General features: G+C 41.8%; 2 protein-coding genes across 3 annotated transcripts in view; both read right to left on the bottom strand.

The window, feature by feature from the left end:
• Window positions 1–1,421: 1,421 nt before the first annotated feature.
• On the bottom strand, window positions 1,422–6,850 carry ddx5 (DEAD (Asp-Glu-Ala-Asp) box helicase 5). Of its 2 annotated transcripts, none has more exons than XM_044015305.1 (13): window positions 6,691–6,848; window positions 5,829–6,009; window positions 5,596–5,692; window positions 5,379–5,512; window positions 5,210–5,275; window positions 4,908–5,049; window positions 4,673–4,833; window positions 4,393–4,565; window positions 4,169–4,279; window positions 4,002–4,063; window positions 3,860–3,919; window positions 2,362–2,583; window positions 1,422–2,146 (listed from the first exon to the last, which is right to left on the bottom strand). In XM_044015305.1, exons 1-13 carry the CDS (start codon window positions 6,735–6,737, stop codon window positions 1,764–1,766), a joined length of 1,839 nt encoding a protein of 612 aa, XP_043871240.1. In that variant the 5' UTR covers window positions 6,738–6,848; the 3' UTR covers window positions 1,422–1,763. The 2 variants fall into 2 exon arrangements, with proteins under 2 accessions (XP_043871240.1, XP_043871241.1); XM_044015306.1 differs by having other exon boundaries at window positions 1,619–2,146; window positions 2,349–2,583; window positions 6,691–6,850.
• Window positions 6,851–10,131: 3,281 nt separating this feature from the next.
• LOC122760212 (E3 ubiquitin-protein ligase SMURF2) overlaps window positions 10,132–20,647 on the bottom strand; it is a 49,519-nt gene continuing 39,003 nt past the window's right edge. Inside the window, exons 12-19 of the mRNA XM_044015304.1 lie at window positions 18,918–19,119; window positions 16,964–17,067; window positions 16,655–16,769; window positions 15,910–16,088; window positions 15,111–15,369; window positions 14,815–15,016; window positions 11,525–11,600; window positions 10,132–11,398 (exon numbers count right to left, since the gene is read on the bottom strand). Coding sequence (XP_043871239.1) covers window positions 11,299–11,398; window positions 11,525–11,600; window positions 14,815–15,016; window positions 15,111–15,369; window positions 15,910–16,088; window positions 16,655–16,769; window positions 16,964–17,067; window positions 18,918–19,119 — 1,237 coding nt within the window. The 3' untranslated portion in view covers window positions 10,132–11,298. The remainder of the gene's footprint in view (window positions 11,399–11,524; window positions 11,601–14,814; window positions 15,017–15,110; window positions 15,370–15,909; window positions 16,089–16,654; window positions 16,770–16,963; window positions 17,068–18,917; window positions 19,120–20,647) is intronic.

Raw genomic sequence — 20,647 nt, 5'->3', positions numbered from 1 at the left:
ACATAATCATAGCAAATGGTGTGTATTTGCAAACACTATGGAAATGTAACTGCTTCATTGTTAGTCCTGGCTGTTTCATTGCTGTTCCACAGTCACATCTTACTGGGGCACATTGTTATCAGTGACACCTCAAACTGTCAACAGTAAGGTGTGGCTGACATGTAAAAAAAAAGGGGGCAACTCTTCACCTGGTGAAATGAGTGACAATCTGCTCTGTAATATTTGCACAGGAAAGCGTTCCATGCATAGTTCCAGGCCGCCACTCTGTAAATATGAAGAGAGCAATTTAAATCAGCTGCACCCACACAGCACTAAAGAACAGCAGTGTTCTAATCTGATCTATAATCAGCAGGAGGCGCTGACCTGTGATCAGCCCTTCACTGCACACACAAATGGCTGAGGTGGAGCAGCACAGTAAGGGACACATGTAGGACATATGGGCCCTGGTCCTCATCCTCTACTCTACCTAACAATAAAGACACAATCAAAACATAAACAAAGAATCATAGTGTCTGCCTAGATCTTGAATTAAGTCCTAAAAAATATTGTTTTGCTAAACGTGTCAAATTTAGGAAAGCAAATGAAATATTAAACATAACAAAACTTTGCTTTAAAACTAAAAGTCCAGTGGTTCATTTAATTAAGTTTACTGTGATATATTATAAAGCACAACTTTCAACCTAATTCAAAACTTCACAATTCTCTTCTATATCAGTTTTACTCTAAATCTTTTTTTTTATTATTATTATTATTCTGTCTGCTGAACACTATGAGGTGCAATGCTGCCCTCCACAGTTCAAAGTGTGGAATCACAGATTCAAAGACAAGCCAGACAACAAAGATAGATCAAAGTTGAACCTCACTCTGAGCAGATCTAATGACAGAAACCAGCATGAATATGTCACAGAAAGAGACCAGATTACAGTATGCATTGATCTGCCTGTACCATTGACTCACTGTTTCCAAAGATCGGTCATCTCATAATGGGCCAGTGCTCTGGTATAGCTGTCATACCAGAGCACCACCCTGTAACACACACCTGTTACTGTGATTACTGTTATTTAGCCTTCTACCACAAGGTGGAGACATACCTTTAGTTGTTCAACTACTTAAAATGAAGTTGACAGTTTTAACAGCTGTGACTTAGTGGGCATTTTCAAAATTCAAGCCCATTCTAGGGACCTGTTCAGGATGCACAACCCTCATGTGGACGATAAAATGGTAGATGAGTGAATGTGAAGTCCATTCTAGGAGAGGTCATATGATGTAGTTATAAGCCATTGCCAAAATGACAAGGTGATTGCAGGAGTCCACATGTTAAGGTCAACAGGTTTCATGATTGGAAAATATGGCACCTGCTGGAAAGTGGGGATAGTTTATAATCTATAATGTTACAAGGAAAAAAAAACAAACCCAAGACATAATTTTGTTTGTTTTTAATTTGAAAGATCATGCAGTGCACTTCCAGGGTAGGAGCTTAACATCACTTTCAATGATACGTGAAAAAAAAAAAAAACAGTACACTGTAATTATCTAATACAAAACATAACCATTACTAAAGGAATGTAACAAATTAAATAATTGGAAAAGCGTGCAACGCCACTATTGCCGCACTGCAGATCTTAAAAGGCTTGACAGAGTAACATTGACATTTGAAACCCTATAAGGTAAATACAAAAAAAACAAAAAAAAACTGGGTTGTCTATATAAAACTCAACAGGACAAAAAAGCAATAAATTACTTCTTTCAAGTGTGTGGTGCATTTACTGAGTGAACTGTGGGGGGAGGGTGTAGGGCACCAGCGGTGGAGGATGCTGCTGTGGGGCCTGTGTCTGGGGGAAGGTGAAAGGGGTGTGGCTAGCACCATTCTGTGCCTGGAAGTTGTTCTGACCGCCAAAGGCCCCTGTTTGGTTGAAGTTGGACTGTCCATTACCATTGTAGCTCGATCCATTGTAGCCATTGCTGCTGGCGGCATTGTTCCCATAGCCTCCATTCTGTGTGTTTGTGCCAAAAGATTTGTTTGGTCCATTTTCAAAACCTCTGCCATTCTCCCTGTCCCTAAAATTTCCAAAATCGCGTCTTCCAGAGGAATACCTATCCCTGCGGTCATCCCTGTAATCACCACCTCGGCCTCCCCTTGAACGACCTGGGGGAGAATAAAATACAAACAAACATTAACAAATGAGAAAGCCATGGTCGTGTTATTTGGAAAAAAAATGTTTTAAACTAGAAACTGGCTTGAGGTACCAATAAATTTAAGTGGACTTAATATCCACTTCTTAGAAAGAAAAGGAGAGCAGCAGGAAAGAAAAGTGGCTGCAGTTCACAGCACAGTTTCTGTATCTCACCAATTGGATTTACCTCCTCTGTCTTCAGCCATTTGGAGGAGCTTGGGGTTGATTGCCTGGTTGGCCTCACGAAGCACAGCTATGAGGTCGGCGGCCTGTCTCATGTTGTTTGGAGTGAAGAAGGTATAAGCTGTGCCTGTCTTTTGGCTACGAGCTGTTCGGCCAATGCGGTGGATATAGTCCTCTGAGTTGTTTGGGTAGTCAAAGTTGATGACAAATTTCACGTCTTCAACATCTGTAAGATTGTGTTGCGATGTGGCATAAAGGAAGAGGGCAGCACACGCAAGACGTGCACCAACACCACCACAACAACCAGATCAAAAACAAAAAGGCCAAGTTAGTAAAGTTGTACGGTGGGGTTGAGCCACTTAAGCTGTAAAAATTGCAATTAAACAAAAGCACAAACAAACTTCCCTAAGGAGACTACAGTGGGAAAAGAAAAATGCACACTCCATCAGCTTCCAATCTTGGACTAAATAAAACCCACACAGTTGAGCTACCATCAAAGAATGGATCTGAAGTCTTTGCATATTGTGGAGCATGCATTCACTAGTCCATTCCCATTGCAGCACATTTCCCCACATATTGACAAATGACCCTTGGTTCTCTACACAGAGCTGATATAATAACTAATACTACTCTTCCCCCCCCCCCACTAGAACTTAACCATTGTCTCAGTCAGGCTCACTCATGAGCTACCTCAACGCTCACTGTAGTATCTCTTGCCATGAAAACAGTAGCTCTGAACCAATATGAAGGATGCCTGGAAACAATGCACCACCACTCGACATGGCAAGATTTTTTCCCAGAGGTAGTGCTCATCAGTGTCTCTCGTTGGCAGGTCTCGACATGACTTTGAAAACGCAGGCGAGGGAGGAGTGTGAGCTTGGATTTTATCCAAGTGTCCAACTAGCATGTCCCACTGTCACCTAAAGCGCCAGTAGCCATGTCTTTACAGAGGTGATGTATGATCGATCTGACAGACTGCTCTTCCGACAGAAGTTTAGGAGACTGCAACAGCAACACCACCCATGCTTTCGACACATCTACGCAACAGAAAGCGCCGTCCAAATGACTTGCAACGCTGGGCCCAAACAAATGTGCAAGACAAGAGGAGAGTGAAGCTGGGCTTTGACCTGGGACAGTTACAGAGACTGGGTGTGTGAAGCAGTCCAAAACATTGCCAGAGAACAGACCAGCATATGGGGGTGGAACTGTGGCCAGCCCTCAACTCGCCCCCGATTTTAGGCAGGCCTGCACGTTATGCTGCACTTGGGCCTGGTCACCTCTGTCTATCTGCACGACTGGGAGACCCGTGCCTCGCCAGTCAGGACACCTCCAAGAATGCTCCTTCCCCCTCTGGAGACCTGGGCTTGTCATGCCAAGGCCCTGCCACATAGACTGCTCCTTCAGGTCAGGGGAGAGACTCAGAAAGAAGCAGAAAAGTTAAAGAAAGCAAATGCACTTTCTTTTTCAAATAAATTGGAGTGTAACACAGTTCAAATACTGACCTAGACCCCTGGAGGCGACATCTGTAGCTATGAGAATGGGGGCCTTTCCATATTTGAACTCTGAAATAAAATAAAATGAAGTGTTAAAAAAAACCCTCATTGTACAGTTGTGATTAACTGTAGTTAAGTTATTCATGCTTACCATTGAGAACCCAGTCTCTTTCCTGTTGGCTTTTATCCCCATGGATTCCCATTGCTGGCCACCTACAAGAGTTGTTTTAATGTTAATTCATTCAAGCACATCACACCCAGAAACATACCAAACATACCATAACAAACTCAAACCCCCATAACAGTGTCAGCTCTTACCCATCCCTCCTCATCCTCCTTGTGAGATCATCACACCGCCTCTTTGTCTCCACAAAGATGATGGTCTTGTTTTCCTTCTCACTCATGATTTCCTCAAGCAGGCGAATCAGTCTTTATAAACAAAAAAGGAAATAAATTGTAAAGAATCTACCATAGACTCAGGCCAATGTCAGCAGATCTGTTTCAGCAACACTCGCCGTCAACATCATGAAAGTGTCACTTACTTATTTTCCTTCTCTCCATCATTGCAGACATCAACGATCTGCAGGATGTTGTGGTTGGCACTTAGCTGCAGTGCTCCAATATTAATCTGAACATAGTCCTTAAGGAAGTCCTCTGCCAACTGGCGAACCTCTTTAGGCCAAGTAGCACTCCACATCAGAGTCTGGCGGTCAGGCTGCAAAACAATTAAGGACACATTCTCTTAGAGTACAGTAAAACTAGCAAGGAAGCATTTCATATCCATTTGTGCTGTAAAAAAACCAGATCACTTGAGAAACATACTCTGATTTGGTCGACAATTTTACGGATCTGCGGCTCAAAGCCCATGTCCAGCATTCTGTCGGCCTCATCCAGTACAAGATATGTGCATCGACGCAGGTTTGTCTTTCCGGCCTCAAGGAAATCAATGAGCCTGCCAGGAGTGGCAATGCAGATCTCCACACCTGTAATAATAAAGCTGTTAGAACCAATAACACAAAAGTGAAAATATACCACATTTGACAATGTAATTAAATACCTCTTTCCAGGTCACGTATCTGTGGTCCCTTTGGTGCTCCGCCATAGATACAGGTAGTCTTCAGGCGAGAAGCTCTGCCATACTCTGCAGCCACCTGTTGTACCTGCTGAGCCAACTCACGGGTTGGGGCCAGCACCAAGGTCTGCAGGAGAGGATAAATGATTTGCCTACTATTCAAATCACTCATGTCAAAAACGGTAACTCTGTATCCCAACTCACAAATGTGGGGTAAACCACAGGGTAGAGCACACAACACTCATATACAAAACTTGAAACCATTACAAAGTTCTGTGATTACTTACAATAGGACCATCTCCACGTTCCAGGAAAGGCTGGTGGTTGATGTGCACAATGGCAGGCAACAGATACTGCAGAGCAGACAGTCACATACCACAGTTCAGTATACCATCAAGAATTTGATGCAAAGGTTCATATCACAGTAGTATTTGAAGAAATGTATGCAGAACTTACAGACAGTGTTTTGCCAGAACCAGTCTGTGCAATGCCAACCATATCCTTGCCACTAAGAGCCAGGGGCCACCCCTGAGCCTGGATGGGGGTTGGATCAGTCCAGTTCTGTTTTTCGATAACTTCCATCACATAAGCTGTGGAAACCAAATTAATTAGCCGATGCAGACCAAAGGTCCATCAACACATTTACTGAAGACATCGCTTTGTGCAAACTTACATGGGAAGCTGGCCTCGTGGAACTTGATAATGGGGTTGGGGCACTCTCTCCCCTTGAATGTAATTGTTTTGGCCCTCCTGTATTGCTCCACTTCTTGCTGCAAGACAAGAATAAACCGAATGAATGACCAAATTTAGTTCAGCAGTCATAACCTGTTACGTCACTGACACGTGCGGGAGAGCGCGCATTTAACAGCGTTGCATAACATGGCCTGGACCACGCTGAATACATACCGGTGACCTGCGGACCACATCGGGGTGCGGCTGATAGAAGTTTTTCTCAAACTTGGGGAGTTCGTCCAGGTTCCAGTGTTTTTTGCGCAGCCGTTCTCCCGGATTGCCAAACTTTCCTCCACCGCCGCCTCCACCACCACCACCACGATTGCCCCCGAAGCGAGGAGGACCACCGCCATAACTGTAATAAAACATACACGTGATTCACACAAAGTCAATCGGCGGTTTTAAAAAAAAAATCAATAACAGTTTAAATTGCACAATTGAATCACAACTTCACTGCCCTAGAGATGTCATATACTTTCCAGCCGGCAGAGGAACAATAGAGTAACAATCGGCATTTTGTAACCGCATCCAATCTGCCACATGGCGAAAAGCCGACCGGTCAGCTGTACTAGCGTCAATAATGCGTACTGATAGATACAAAGGTTTTAGAAATACACAAAATACAGGTGTTTATCGTCGTGTATCCATTATCATAAAAACATATTACGGAAGTGTTACACTTGGGGATGACATGCAATGCAGCGTACACTAACGGGATGCTAACGCTATCAAGGAGCTAACGAAAAGCTGCGGTACCGGTGCACGAGGCCAGACAAGGCCTCGAGCCAAAGACAACGGACTCCAGTCACCGAAGGCCGCGGCCTTGTCGGAAAAAACGAATCCAACCGAAATGTCTTCTGATATTTAAGATCGGTTTAATCGCATTTGACACATAACATACGAATACAAAGAGACGGGTTTTTTATATCCACCCATATTCCGTTGTTTGAGTCCTTTCTGTCGGCTTTAAGTCTTGTCGGCCATTTCCACGGTTAACACGGCAGCAAAACTCGTCTTAAAAGGAAATTGCACTTACCCTCTATCTCTATCCCTGCCGCGGTCTCTGTCGGAATATCCAGGCATTGTGTAAATGAACTGTATAAATAAAAAATATTAAATAATCTACACTGTGGCTTTTCCACCGACTAAAAAATTGCGCCCGGCAGTTAAGCTGAAATGCCGGTAATGTGAAAATGAGGTCCGGATTATATAACAAGAGGAAGTCCACCTTCCGGTGTATTCATCCGCCATACACTTCTGATGAAAGTGTCTTCTCCCGAAACAAGACAGAGAAAGACAAAATACTATTTATATACACACGGTCTGTTGCTGTATAACTTATATATAACTTATAAATCGATACAGCACGAGCCTCTTACTGAATATCCTTTCAACAGAGTAAAGTAAAATCACAATTCTACATAAAATCACACAGAGATGACTTAGCTGGTGTTCCAAAACAAGCAAGTATGTTTTGTGTGACCTTGTACAACGCGAAAGAATGTTTTAAAGCAAACCCTGGAACTCTTTTTCGCCGCTATGTTTCCTTTAAAGTGCCCGTTTTCTTGGACACTACAACAAACGTTGGCGGATGCATATGCACGAGACAGAAACTGGTGATTCGGCTTTTGACGACACTGCTGCTAGTTTACGGAAATTTACGTCATCATGACCAACCCAAACATGTGCGAGAATCGACTGTACATACACGTTTGTCTTTTATACAAGTTCTTCTTTTCCCTTCTTTATAGAACTGAACGTGTGGTTTGTTTGTTTTTTACTTTACTTTTTAAATCATATAAGTGAACACGTAGATGTAAATGGAATGAACACAGTATGTTACTTGTGTTCACCAACTGATAAAAAAAACAACATCCTTTTGTGTTTGATACTGCTGATGCTTTTAAAGACACATGTTTGTTTAAGACACTTCTAATCCAGAATTTGTCACATCAAGTCGTATTAAACAATACTTTTTCATAGCAGTTGGCATCTGTTATGTTGTGTTACTGCCTCTTTCTTTCCTTCTCTGATTACCCAATTTTTAGTTTTCTTGTAAGAATGATATTTTGGGTTTCAAATACCAGGGCGGTTTAAGCAGGTCAGTATTTTCAACAATGGGAACCATAAATAGAAACCTGTTTTTTCCAGTATGAACAACAACAACAATAATAATAAAAACATTTATTTGAAAGCTTTCTCACACTCAAGGTCACTTAACATATTAAATGAGAAGATACATCAAACACACAGAGGTTAAGATAATATGAAACAGACAGATGAAACAAGATAAAAGTTCAGATGAAATTAAACGGACAAGATCAACACAGTAGGTGAAGGTTAAATATGAATACAAGAATTTAAAATGCAAAATGCTGAAAAAGATGGCTGAGGTGTTAGTTAGGGGGGATGGTGGTGATGGGTAAACTAATCTGAAAAGGGAGGTTTTTAGTTGGGATTTGAAGGTAGACAGTGAAGATAATGTTTGGATGTGTTGTGGTAGTGTATTCCAGAGAATGCAGGAAGATGTGGGTGGAGTGGCTCAGTGGTTAAGACCCTGCCTTGTGTACCGAAGACATCATGGTCGCAAGTTCGATTCCACCCCTGGCTAATTGTACTTGATTCCATTGTAAGTCGCTTTGGATAAAAGCGTCTGCTAAATGACATGTAATGTAATGTAATGTCTAAGTGTGGAGGAGGTCAGTGAGATACAGAGGAGCCAATTTATGGAGGGCTTACCCTAACCCCCATCCTCAAACCCCGTTTCAGGATGGGGGTTCTGAGTTCTGAATCAGGTGAAGTTTATGGAAAGATTTGTGAGGTAAACCATTTAGGAGTGCATTTTAGAAAACATTGTCTTTGTGTAGTCTCTGCAGGAAGTTTGTGATGTTATCCTGTTCCACATCTAGGAAACATTTAACTCTTGTTTGTCACTATGTTGGCCCTGTGATGGACTGTCCATGGTGTTCCCCGCTTTTCTCCCCTCATGTCCGCTGGGATTGGCACTAACAACCCGTTTTCATCTTCCAGACACTTGAGAAGTGATGCCAATGAATACCCAGTGGGAGGTTAAAATGTGTGCCATTCTAATGTAAAACACGAGCCGTTGCTTCCCCCACACAGACACTAATCGTCAGCCAGTGTGATCCAGACACGCTGCTAATACTTTAAATGTAAATAGTTGCTGTAAATGCACGTTTAGTTGACCAATGATTGAGGCGAAAAAAAGCCGTCTTGTCAAGTGAAACAAGGACACATCTTTAGACAAGGTCTTAACATTGTTAGACAAAGGCATGTTTAATTAGAACTAATAACACACAAAAATAAAATACTCTTACAAAATGATAGTGTTAACATACATCAAATTGCATCAGTCAGCTATGAGAGATATAGTCCTGCTAAGTGGATCATGCTATTGAACCAAACAAACAACCAAAAAAAAGAACAAAAGCCGCATCTCACTACTGACTTATAAATATAAAGTCCAGTTGTTCGATGAGAGGCAGCTACGGAGCGATGCTGAGTGACGTTGTGTAGGAACAGACAGTAGGGTGACCAGCTTGTGCACGGAACATAAAAGTAATTGAATATCTGGTGCAGAAGCCACCGTTAAATACACATGGTGTCTTCATTCTGTTTGTGTGCAATTTATCATTTCAGTTTAAAAAAAACAAAAACAAATTCTACTTAAGTTAAAGATAAATTACAGGTTGTTTGATCCACATACAGTACATGAACATTATCTTATTACTGTACAAAGCACCATCGGAGGACACTTTTCACTTTGCATACACTTGTCTACATAAAAGAATGAAAACAAACCGTTTGTTGTCATTCCTTTTTTTTAAGTGTATGCAATTGTAAAGAACAGTCCACGGTCATAGAGATTGCTAGACAGGCAGCATCTTCTGAAAAACATTCAAGAATTTCCTTTCCTTTCCCCCCCACCCCGAAAACAAAAGAACCTCACTATAACAGTTCATCTCATTCAGTTCACTATTAACCCAAAAACACATATGGAGGACAAATGCAACAGGTACTGTGTTGATGGTCAGAATCGGTTTCTTTTCATTTGTCAGACCACGAGATGTTACAAAGTACGTACGACACCTCCTGAGAATGTGACGAGGGAAAGAATAACTGTGGCCACTAACAGGTAGGATTACAAGTTGTGTACTGTGCACTTAAAGCAGTAGTATGACAGTGAGTACATTTGCCAATATAAGACTAAATTTAATGCTATTTAGCACCACATGGTTCAAAGGTAGTTGTTTTTTTTTCTTTTTTTTGCACTAATGACAACATGAAGGCAGAAGAAAAACAAAAAAAAGACTGACTTTGGACTCTTCTGAACAAAAAAATGAATGAAGGTTTCATGCTAGTGACATCAATATTAAATGACAAACTGTTAAAAAGAGAGGGTAATATAAGGTAAACACACCATACCTTATGTAATTCCAGGATGAAATCAGTAGAATTTAAAGGGTGCGCTCAATAACGCTTAAGATTTATTCACACAATATGTTTATGGCACTCAGAGGACATATTGTTTTTTGTTTGTTTTTTTTGCCTTTAAAAACACAGCCTCTTCTTGTACGCTGTGTGTCGAGAGAGTAACCTCAGCATTCCTTAGTGATATTCAGTCAAGCTCTTTTCCCATTTCATTTCACAAATTATTTTCTATAGTTGAAGCAGTAACATTTAAAAGATTTAGTTTTCTTATGAAATAATGGAGGATGGGGGGTTTCTGAAATATAACAATAAATTATATATATTATATTTAATTGTATTGTTTCCTTTTTTTAATTGTCCCTGTTATATAAAAATAACACATTTCAACCTATTCATTCATCTCTTCACTTTCAAACACAACAAGCTGTCAAACATGTGAAATGGGGCTTGTGGGAATGCAGCGCTGGTTGTTAGGCAGCGCCTCAGGAGCAGAGGTCCCCGATGACATCTTTGGAGAAGGTTGTAAACAGTTGGGCTATGTCTAAATTTCAGTCTCCGTCCATGCCTTCTCATCTGCACACACCCACGTTTTATCAACCTCTGTGTTACCGAGAGCCTCAGCACGAACGCTCGGTGGCACCAAACAGCCCAAGTCATGCTGCGTCCAAATGAACGGTTTTCCAAGTGGTTGTGGTAACCAATAATAACCCTGGGCTCTGAATCAAACCAGTCTTGTTAGTGTTGTTTCAGAGTGAACTGAGCTTGTGTTCTGCTTGGTAAAATGGAGCATTGCTACATAGATACAGTCTATTTTTTTTTTAAATGCTAAAATGAACTTAGAAAAAAGGGCAGAGCCAGCAAACGTTGCAGGTTCCACAAGTTAGTAAATAGTCTGAGTTATTAGCAGCTGAAGAGATCCTTTTCAATGATAAAAAAAAAGATATAAAGAAGGGCAGAAAGGTCTGAAAAAAAACCACAGTCTGACTTTTTCTGCTCTCCTCTACCCACCCTCCATGAGCTTGGCGACATGACCCGGGGGTAGTAAGTGCGTCCCTGGGTGAAGCAACAGTGGATGACCCCCATCTGAGTGGACTGATCTGTTGTCTGAGTGTGTGTGTGTGTGGGGTGGGGCCTCATCGTGGGCAAACCATGTTGCTTCTGGTTGTTGCAAAGCTCTGCCCGCATTCGCGACTCATTCGACAGCAAAGCCGCACGTCTCCTCAATGGCAGTGAGCAACTTGTCGTACAGTTTGTCGTAGTGCTCGTACGGAGGAATGTCGATCCGATTGAAACTAGGAAAAGAGAAGAGGTTTTAAAAATCAAGCCGTGCCACTGAAAACACAAAGATCATCTTAACTACCACTTCTTGTCGTGTGTCATGTGACCAGACAGTATTGCAATGTCGACAGTTTGCTCACCATGTGTGGGCTTTGGGCAGGTTGTTGGTGCTGGCATCAATCTGGTGGATGGTAAAGAGACGTGGACCAGCAGCACCTGAAGAAGAATTATTAGAGGAGTAAAACAGATATAGAACTGCACAACTGCACTCACTGATACACTGATACAAATGTATTTATTCATAAACTTCAAATCAATAATACAGACACCAAGGAAGGCTGACAGGACTTTTATATTTTGATTAAGGAAATTCATTTAGACTGAGATGGTAAAATTCAAGTTGAAAACTTCAAATGTAAACATCAAGGTTACACAGAAAGATCAAGCAAGCCTGAAAGAAATGTGGAAAGTTTAGGTGTGAGGACTGGAAACTCAGGCATACATTTGACATTATGCAACTTATTATAATATTTAGTAGAGTTTAGAAGATTTACTATTCAGTTTTACACAATTGTACGGTGGTTAAAACTGTCTTTCTTTGATTATTTGTTTTTATATTGTAAGAGAAGACAATGATGTGTATGACAAGTTACAAAAGCATGGGTAAAGTCCTTATGTCGTTCTATAAATAATTTATCACACTTTAACCTCTTCTTCCCTGACCCTCTTTCTGAGGTCTCTGCTCGAAAATGACATGCCCAAACTAAACAGAGTATATTTCTGCAATGACAAGCTCTATGTGAATTATCCTGATAATACTTGTGAGATTCCACCAGAAGTATATTTTTCACTGTAGATGTGCAGATGGAACCCAGCATAAATGAAGGATTTTTTCCCTCGTCTAAAAACCTTATATCACCTTTAAACAATTGCTGTAGGAGTTTAAAAACTCAATGAATTCATGTAACAACAAGTGGACGTTAGCTGTGCAAAGTCTGATGCTGCTGAAGTGAAGCAGAGTAAAATGAGGTTTTAGTAAAGAGATGCCTCAGTGTTCTCTTGTTTGGCATATTTTGGCACCATCTGTGCCATTTGAGATTTCTTAGGTACCAACTTATTAAACCCATTTAATATTTGTTTGTTTACAGCCCTAAGACCTTTCTTTCTTCTTTAGATCTCTTGTAAGGGGGGGGTGTCCCGTCCCAGTGTGTTGAGCCAACCAGGTTAACAGCTTGTGTAACCTACATCATATATTTATTTCTGTTTCAAATTTAAAATAATTAGTTTTAACTACAAAATTCAATCATCATGGTGAAAACCTTTTATTTTGTAGTCTACAGTAAAATACAATATTGTACATTGTAGAGAATTTGGACACCAACACGGCTGAAAACACTGACCATCCCTCAGATTCACCATGCACCACAGACACAGACTCTGTAATTCCAAATTGGTGAGTGAGTTGTTTTTGGGTCTTTTGGTCTCTGCTGATGTTTTGATGAAGTCAGGATGCAGCACACTGTGGCTCATCACAGTGCTCTGCCCTTGCCTGACTGTTCTGTCTGTGGGCAGCACTGTTTGCCAGGACGGACCTGCTGAACCTCTGCACTGTGTAGACTCAGGGTTTCATTCAGGTCAGACAAACCCAGAGGCGCACACAGGGAGGCAAAGAATCTCAAACACACATCCCAGATAATGTTAACAGAGCTTGTGAGGGGGTAGAGCAGGGGTGTCAAACATACGGCCCGGGGGCCAGAACTGGCCCGCCAGAGAGTCCAATCTGGCCCACAGGATGAATTTGTTAAACTTTCACACTACGATTACAATCTAAACGTAATGTCAGATGTAATATTTTTCACTTCTAGATACCTGTGACTAAATGTTTGTACCTTTATAGATCCAGTGTGATGTGTAAATAGTACATTTAGGCATGATATTGTTGAAATTGCACTTATACTTCTCAAGAAAGTTCATGTTTTGTAAAAATATCCTTCAAAACAAAGGAGATCTTGTTGTCATAGGTTATTATGCTATTATTTTACTATTTTTACTGGTCCGGCCCACTTGAGATCAAATTGTGCGACATGTGGCCCCTGAACAAAAATGAGTTTGACACCCATGGGGTAGAGAGACTACACTACCACACCGTTATAAACAAATGATCTGACTTTAAAGAATGAAGTATTTCACACAGTTTTCAACAACATGCCTGGTCTAAGTCCATCGTCCATCACACAAAACCTGTTCAGACCAAGCCACTTAATCTGAGAGCTCTTGTACACGCCCAAGTCTTATCTGCATGTACTACATAACAATGCCACTGCAAATAGAGCATTTACATACCAAAAAAACATGTAGTATGCACTCACAGTCGGTATGATTCCATGCAGTTACGCTGAGTCACTGAGGTTGTAGCTCAATTATCATTGTCCCGGTGTACAACTACTAGAAGGAAATAGATTTACTGAATGAAGTGTATTTGCCTACACTACTTGCCTCACCTCGGCACGGTTAAGTTGTGTTTCCACTAACATATTACCTGGTACCAGGTACTTTTTTTGGTACCTGCTCTGGCGAGGTTCCAAGCATGCTGAGTAGGTACTATGCGTGACGTGGCCAGACTGCCAGACACTGATTGGTCAAAGTGCCATCACAGGAAGAGATGTCCGAACTGTAGATCAGTTAAAACTACTTAACAATCCTAAAAACGTGGGTTAATCTCCAACAACTACCAGGGAAATGTCTAAAATCTCAATATTTAACAGAAGAGTCTGGTGAATTTACACTCGTTTGTGAGTGTGTGAGTGTGTGTGTGTGTGCGTGCCTCACGTGTATCACAGTCAGGTCATACATACAAGTCATCACAGTTTTACGCAGCCCTGGTGTGGTGACTCCGCCTACGTCGATTAGGTACTTTTTTTCTAGTGGCGATGCAACCTACATCGTGCCAAGGCGATCCAGGACTATAGTGGAAAAGGTCCATTAGATGGCTTCAGGTTGGCTAGTTGTTAGCATGAAGAGCACCATTCTGAGTCTTCTTACATCCATTAACTAAAAAATATCCAATAGTCTGAACTCTGAACGGACAGAGCATAAAATCGGTCCCTTGTCAGTCCAAAAAATGCACTGGCCTTAATTTCACCCTGTTTTTGTCACCGTTATTTCACTCCCCTGTGTACAGACATCTTTTATTATGTAGTTTAGCATAAGTCGAGAGTGAGAATGTGGCACATGCACAGAGCACTCAGGCCATCTTGAGTCTGACTAAAGGTTAATAATTCTACATAATTCTACTCCTCTGGGTTAGGGTTATCTGGGTGCGTTTGTCCAACTTTGAGGTTTTAGTTGGACTTACATGTTTACATGTATTTTAAAAGATTTTTCTAATGTTATTTAAAAGTACTGAGTGTTTTGTCCTGGTCGTGTTTACCTTGGAGGGCCTTGAAGCCCTGCAAAGGAACTCGGGATGAGCCAGTGACAAACTGCAGCAGCCGGGCTCTGCGCTCCTCATCGAATGACTCCACAGCTTTCCAGAACCACTTCACACTGTTGCTGTCTGGGGTGCAGTGTTTGAGCCGCGTGTTGGACTTCCAGTCATTGATGTCGATTTTACCCAGGCCACATACAATCAGCTACAGATGGGAGAAATTGTTTCAACATATTACATCAAATGTCCTAGAAGGGGAGTCAAGACATATAATATGGCACAAATAGACAATAACGTACCTCCAGCTCCTTCTCGTCGAAAGACTTGAGCAGGTGCTGGGGGATGACTTCATTGAAGCCCTTCTGAAGAGCCAGAAACTGGGCCTCGATGCCTCGGAGAAAACGCCAGTTGACGTAAAGCCGGACATACTCCTTCTTGGTGTCCTGGGTGACAGGAATGCTCTTACCGTTGGGCTTGAGCTCATGCTGGATGATCTCTCCATAAGCATTGTGTTCAACGCAGAAGGTGTGGTCCAGCACACCGGTGATGTCGTTGTCCCTGAAGACAATTGAATTATTAATTAATAATAAATAAACAAAATCAAAATGAAAAACAGAAGAAAAAGAAAAAGAAAATGTTCATTTGAAAACATGCACATATACATGGTGTAAAGAAAGACAAGCCTTCAAGAACTGCTGATGTAAAAAATGTTCAAAGACCCTAGGGGGCGCTGTTGTCATAGTATGGGAGAGATATTATATTGATCAATCTACATTTTATTTGTATAAATAGAATTCTGTAGAAAGTCTTTTCCCCAGAAATCCCTTTATTTATACAGATGCTGTTAAATCAAAATCTACCATTTGTTTAGTTTAGTTCATTCTTGCACACACAAATAGCATAAAACCTAAAAAGGAAAAATTAATAACAATAAAATGTGCTAGGAGAGGTCTAGAAGCCACAGGTCTTAAAAAAAGAAACTAATTTTAAAAAAGGGACTAAAGACTTAACTTGCACAAATTAGAAAACTAAGAAACAGGTGAAACATGATGTAATTAGTTATTAGTGGCTTCTATAAAAAGTGTCTCATGTACGTACAGAATCCAGACAAGGCTGTTGTGCAGGTCGGGGTCCACAGACTCCATGTCGTCCAGGGTGATGGGTTTACCAAGCAGCTGTTTGTAGAAGGGTAGCGTAAAACCTCCATCTATGTAGTGGCCATGAAACACAGCCATTCCCATGATACGGCCCACGAAGTGAAAGTATGACAAATGCTCCTACAGACAAAAACAAGACAAGAGACAAAACATCTTCAGTTTCCAAAAGAACAGACGAACGCAGGAACTGAGTGATTAAAGTGTGTTTGTTAAAGCAGACTTTATCTGCTAACATACACAAACCTCTATGATATGAGAAGTGTATGTATTAACAAGATGAAGAGATAACTACTTTCAAACATTTGAGATTTTAACACGTCATGATGCATGATGGTGAATATCCCTTGAAGATTCCCTACGTCTACTTCCTGTAAACATCAACAATCAAAACCAAACGGCACAGTCTCAACACAACAGCCAAACCAGTGCTTAGTGTCACACGTCAGTTTGTGAGACCATGCCCGCCGACTGCAGCTCAACAGCTGAAAGGACTGCTGCCAGCCCAAACAAACACAAGAGAATGATGAAGCTGTGTAATAAAGACAAAAAATGACCCATGTCCCTGACCGTATTTGAAGTGAGCTGCCAGACTGGATAATTAACTTAATCAAAGAAGCTATTCAGGTCACCACAGACTGAGTTTCAAGTTGATACGTTCTGTGTCATCAGTAATGACTGTGACTCACAGGGTTGACAGCAGAGTCTGGGTTTATCTGCAGTGTGTAGATGTCATCACGGGAGTATTGGAACAGGCCGTAGTACGGGTTCAGCATCTCGTGTGATAGTAGATAAAGCCACTCCCTGCATAGCACACAGGCAGGAGATGAGGGAGAAGAACAAAGGAGAGACATACCAGTGAGATCAGAACATACAGAGCGAAGACTCGAGCTAATAAAGTGTGGCATTCTTCCACTAGGAGGCAGACGTCTGAGTAAAAAGTGATGAGAGTATTTACAAAACCACATTCTGAGTGTCCAATTTACTGTGCTCCTTACCTGGCCACTCCTCCGTAGTCGAGTCCCTCTTCTCCTCTAAACTTCACCATTAGCCTTTTCCACAGGTCCTTCGGCCTCATCTTCATCACCTGTCGATATGATTCCTGCAGCACACACACAAACAAAAACACATCTTGTCAAAGCCAGTGACAGCAGTGAGGCAGCTGCTGTATGAACCTTAATGCATTATATTTACTCTTGTAGTTGTTACCACAGAGCTAGCTAGAATATATGTGCTATATGAGGTCCAGAGCATCACCATTTAAGAAGGTTTATTGGAAGAAACTGGCTATAATTCCCATTAACATGTTGGCATAAGTGTGTAATTGCTTTACAATAAAAAGGTTTGGTATTTGGAGCCTTAAAATAAGCCTTTAGGCAGCGACTCTCTGCTGACAATGGAAGGCTGCCAAAACTGGGACAGTACGGGTCAGTTATTTTGGTATGCTTCTCAACATTTACCACTGGAAATGCAAATAATTGCATACCATACCGTACTGTATACTAACTCTTGGTAAAGATGGGCCTTTACCATGTGAAAAAAAGAGTAAATGACAAAGGGGAAAGGGGGTTTAAATCCTGGTATGTGGAGGCCACCACAGTTCCCTGATGGGCTCGGGAAAGGGAGTCCTTCGTTTGTTGCACTTTGCAGTCTCATCATTAGATTATTCTTACGGGACATTTTATCAGTTTGGGCCATCAATGAGAATATCCACTCAAGAGAGACTAGTTCCAGTGATACAAAATGCCCCGTATTATGTTAAAAATGACAACCGGTTTTTTAAAGGTTGTGGCTATACTAAAATTAGTGGATGTTGAGAGCTAAAGAAAAAAGCACTAACAGGGAGTGTCCTACAAAAAAAAAAAAAGGAGACAAACACAACTTGGTGTACACACTTTCAATTGGTTCTATGTTGCGAGGCCTCTCCACCACAATTGGTGTTCATCCCATCTGCAGACGGCTCACTGTGTCGGGGGAGTGTTCATTTAAAGTGGATTAGGGGCAGTTATAATAAACACAAGCGTAAGTCTATAATAATACAGCCTCTCCAGCAGGTTCCACTGTGCCCACTCGAGACAGCTGAGAGGTGCTGTGGGAGAAATGGAAATGTCTTATCTACACCGAAAAGTACACACTGAGACAGCTCTGACAGTCTACCAGCTAACACTTGCATATGCCTTCATAATTTAATGCTCCAGCTGGTCTGGTGAAGCTATGCAGTTCTATCTCTCTCAACCTCAAGACGTCCTCCACCCCTCCGCCCCCACCCATTTCTCACAGCGGTCGCCCCCCCCCAAAAAAATGTCTTCGTTCAGATTAACAGACGTGGCTGTTCCAGCACATTCCAGTGCATATTTTATGAGGGTCACACAGTCTGCTGCAGGTGGTGCTGTTCTGACGAAGGCCCTGCACCTCCATGATGCAGGGGAAAAAAAAACACACACACACACACACACTCTCTCTCCCACTGAGAAAATGTACTTGAGAAAATCCACATCTCAAACAAGTCTGCTTTAGATTTTGAACAGACTACCTTCACACATCATAGATAACTGTGTGTGAGACAGAAATCATTCTCACAGCCAACTGCTACGGGCAATGACCTTTATGCGGATAGAAAAAAAAGAAAATCCTTCAGAGAAAGTTTATCAGAGCTTGAGATGAATAACTGTATCCAGAGTGGACGGGGTTTCGTACGAAGCCAAATGTAAATTTGTTGGCTGGAGTTTTGGTAAAAGGGGGGAGGAAGGCTGTGCAGAGGAGCAAATCTTAGATCACTGTGATTTCTTTCTAGCATTTTGTTCTTCATTTCCATTTCTTTCATGCATCCTCTAACTGTGAAAACCAAATTTCCCCCTAGATTAAATTATTTGAACGTTTTTACATCACTGGAACCCCTTGTGATGAGCATGATAAGAGGACATGACTGAGCTTGTTTCCTTCCATCATCACCTCAAAAATCTCCTCACGGGACACCTCGATGCGGCAGTGGCCAGCCTGGGGCTGCTGTTGGGACAGTTCCTGGCGAAGGATCTTGAGCTTCTGAACAAGGTCTCTCTTGTACTTGGGTACTGTGAGGCACTCAGCCTCCTCTGGGAGTTGACTAGGGGACACCAGAGCCTGCTGGGCCTGATCCTTCAACTGGTTCTGACGACTGCAGGACAGATGACAGGGAGAGAGAGCGAGAGAGAGAGAAGAGACAAAACTGTTTTAGATGTACCAATAGAAACAGGTAAATAGGAGCTAGTACAAAACTAACATTAGGAACACCAAAACACACCAAAATACAGCTTTCCGACAATGAGACTTCGTTCTCTCCCCTCTGCTGACTGCAGAGAACGAGGAGTAAACACACTGAGGTCATCTGGGAAGCACATCAAGTCAAACAGCTGCCTCAGCCCCTCACACGTAGACAGACATAGGTGTGGAGGTGGGATTACTGGAGGTAAGACATCTCACTCACCCTCACTCGCATACCACACGTCTTCCTCCTCGCCTCATCTCCACCTGGCAGAGGCTTGGTGCTCTCACACAGAGAGGTGGTCAAACTATTTTTTTTTTAACGCAGGGGAGCAGCAGAGTGTGACAGAGTGCAAAGAAAGTTCTGTAAATCTCTGTTGCCTCTGCTTCGTGCACTTGAGGTAAAGGAAGGCAACTGAGGCCACTCTGCAGAGGCGTAGTGATTTATTTTGACAAGTCTAAAGGTTTGTCTAAACAGGCAGAGAGAGAATACTGCAGACACTGGGATACTATGTACTGGTCTACAAAGCCAAGATGCAATGAGTAAGTACTTGGTCAAAACCGTAGATTGGATATAAAATTGGACACAGTCGTCTTGCATTTGCAAAACAAACTACAGTTTTGCGGCCTCAAAGATTTGACTGCGTCATGTCAGTTTTTTTAAACCAGAAGTTCACAGACGTCACCTCATATGTGCCGTTCTTTGTCATCCATTTTCCTAAATTTACAAAACTGACATCATGTTCTACTGAAGAAGAAGCGCTAATTAGATCACCGAATCCTCTGTAAAACATATACTGACATTAGATTCCCAGACTGCCATTTGAAATGTCCTGCTGTGGGCTTCACTTTTCAAACCAGAAGCCTGTGTCTACTTTCTTATACAGTCTATAGCCAAAATGTCCAAAAAATATATGTGAAGTTGTCAGAGACAGCTTGCAGGGGAGATAGCCAATGCTATAGCCTAAGCTGCTAGTGCTTAAAATAAAAATGTTCTTTTAACAAGGTGTAAATTGTGATCAAATTTGGATGAACAAGTATCTTTTCAACTTATTTGTTGTTCTATATAACAATGAGTCTGCCAAGATGATGGAAGAAACTGTGATTGATGTCCTACACGGAGGATCAGTTGTGGGTAATGATCACAGAGGTCAGTGTCACAGGTCACAGGATGGCCAAAGCAAATTTATTACGGAAGACTGCGGCAAAGCTGATTTTGTCTAGCATGGTCATTATACAACATAACTATGGACGCAGTATACCTTTTGCAAAACAAACTCCCACCTTAAAGATTTGCTATGTGACTGGTGCCAGGACCGTTCATACAACGGGAAATTCAGACATCCGCTTCAACCAGGCACCCATTGGATGATACTAGCTGTCAACACTGGTGTCCACTCCATGCTTTATTGTCTATTTTCCTCTAAATGGGAACATCATTT

This window comes from Solea senegalensis, unplaced genomic scaffold (assembly GCF_019176455.1).
Source record: "Solea senegalensis isolate Sse05_10M unplaced genomic scaffold, IFAPA_SoseM_1 scf7180000013226, whole genome shotgun sequence".
Classification (NCBI taxonomy): domain Eukaryota; kingdom Metazoa; phylum Chordata; class Actinopteri; order Pleuronectiformes; family Soleidae; genus Solea; species Solea senegalensis.
Note: the sequence above shows the minus strand (reverse complement) of the source record. Positions and strands in the feature narration are given on the sequence as shown.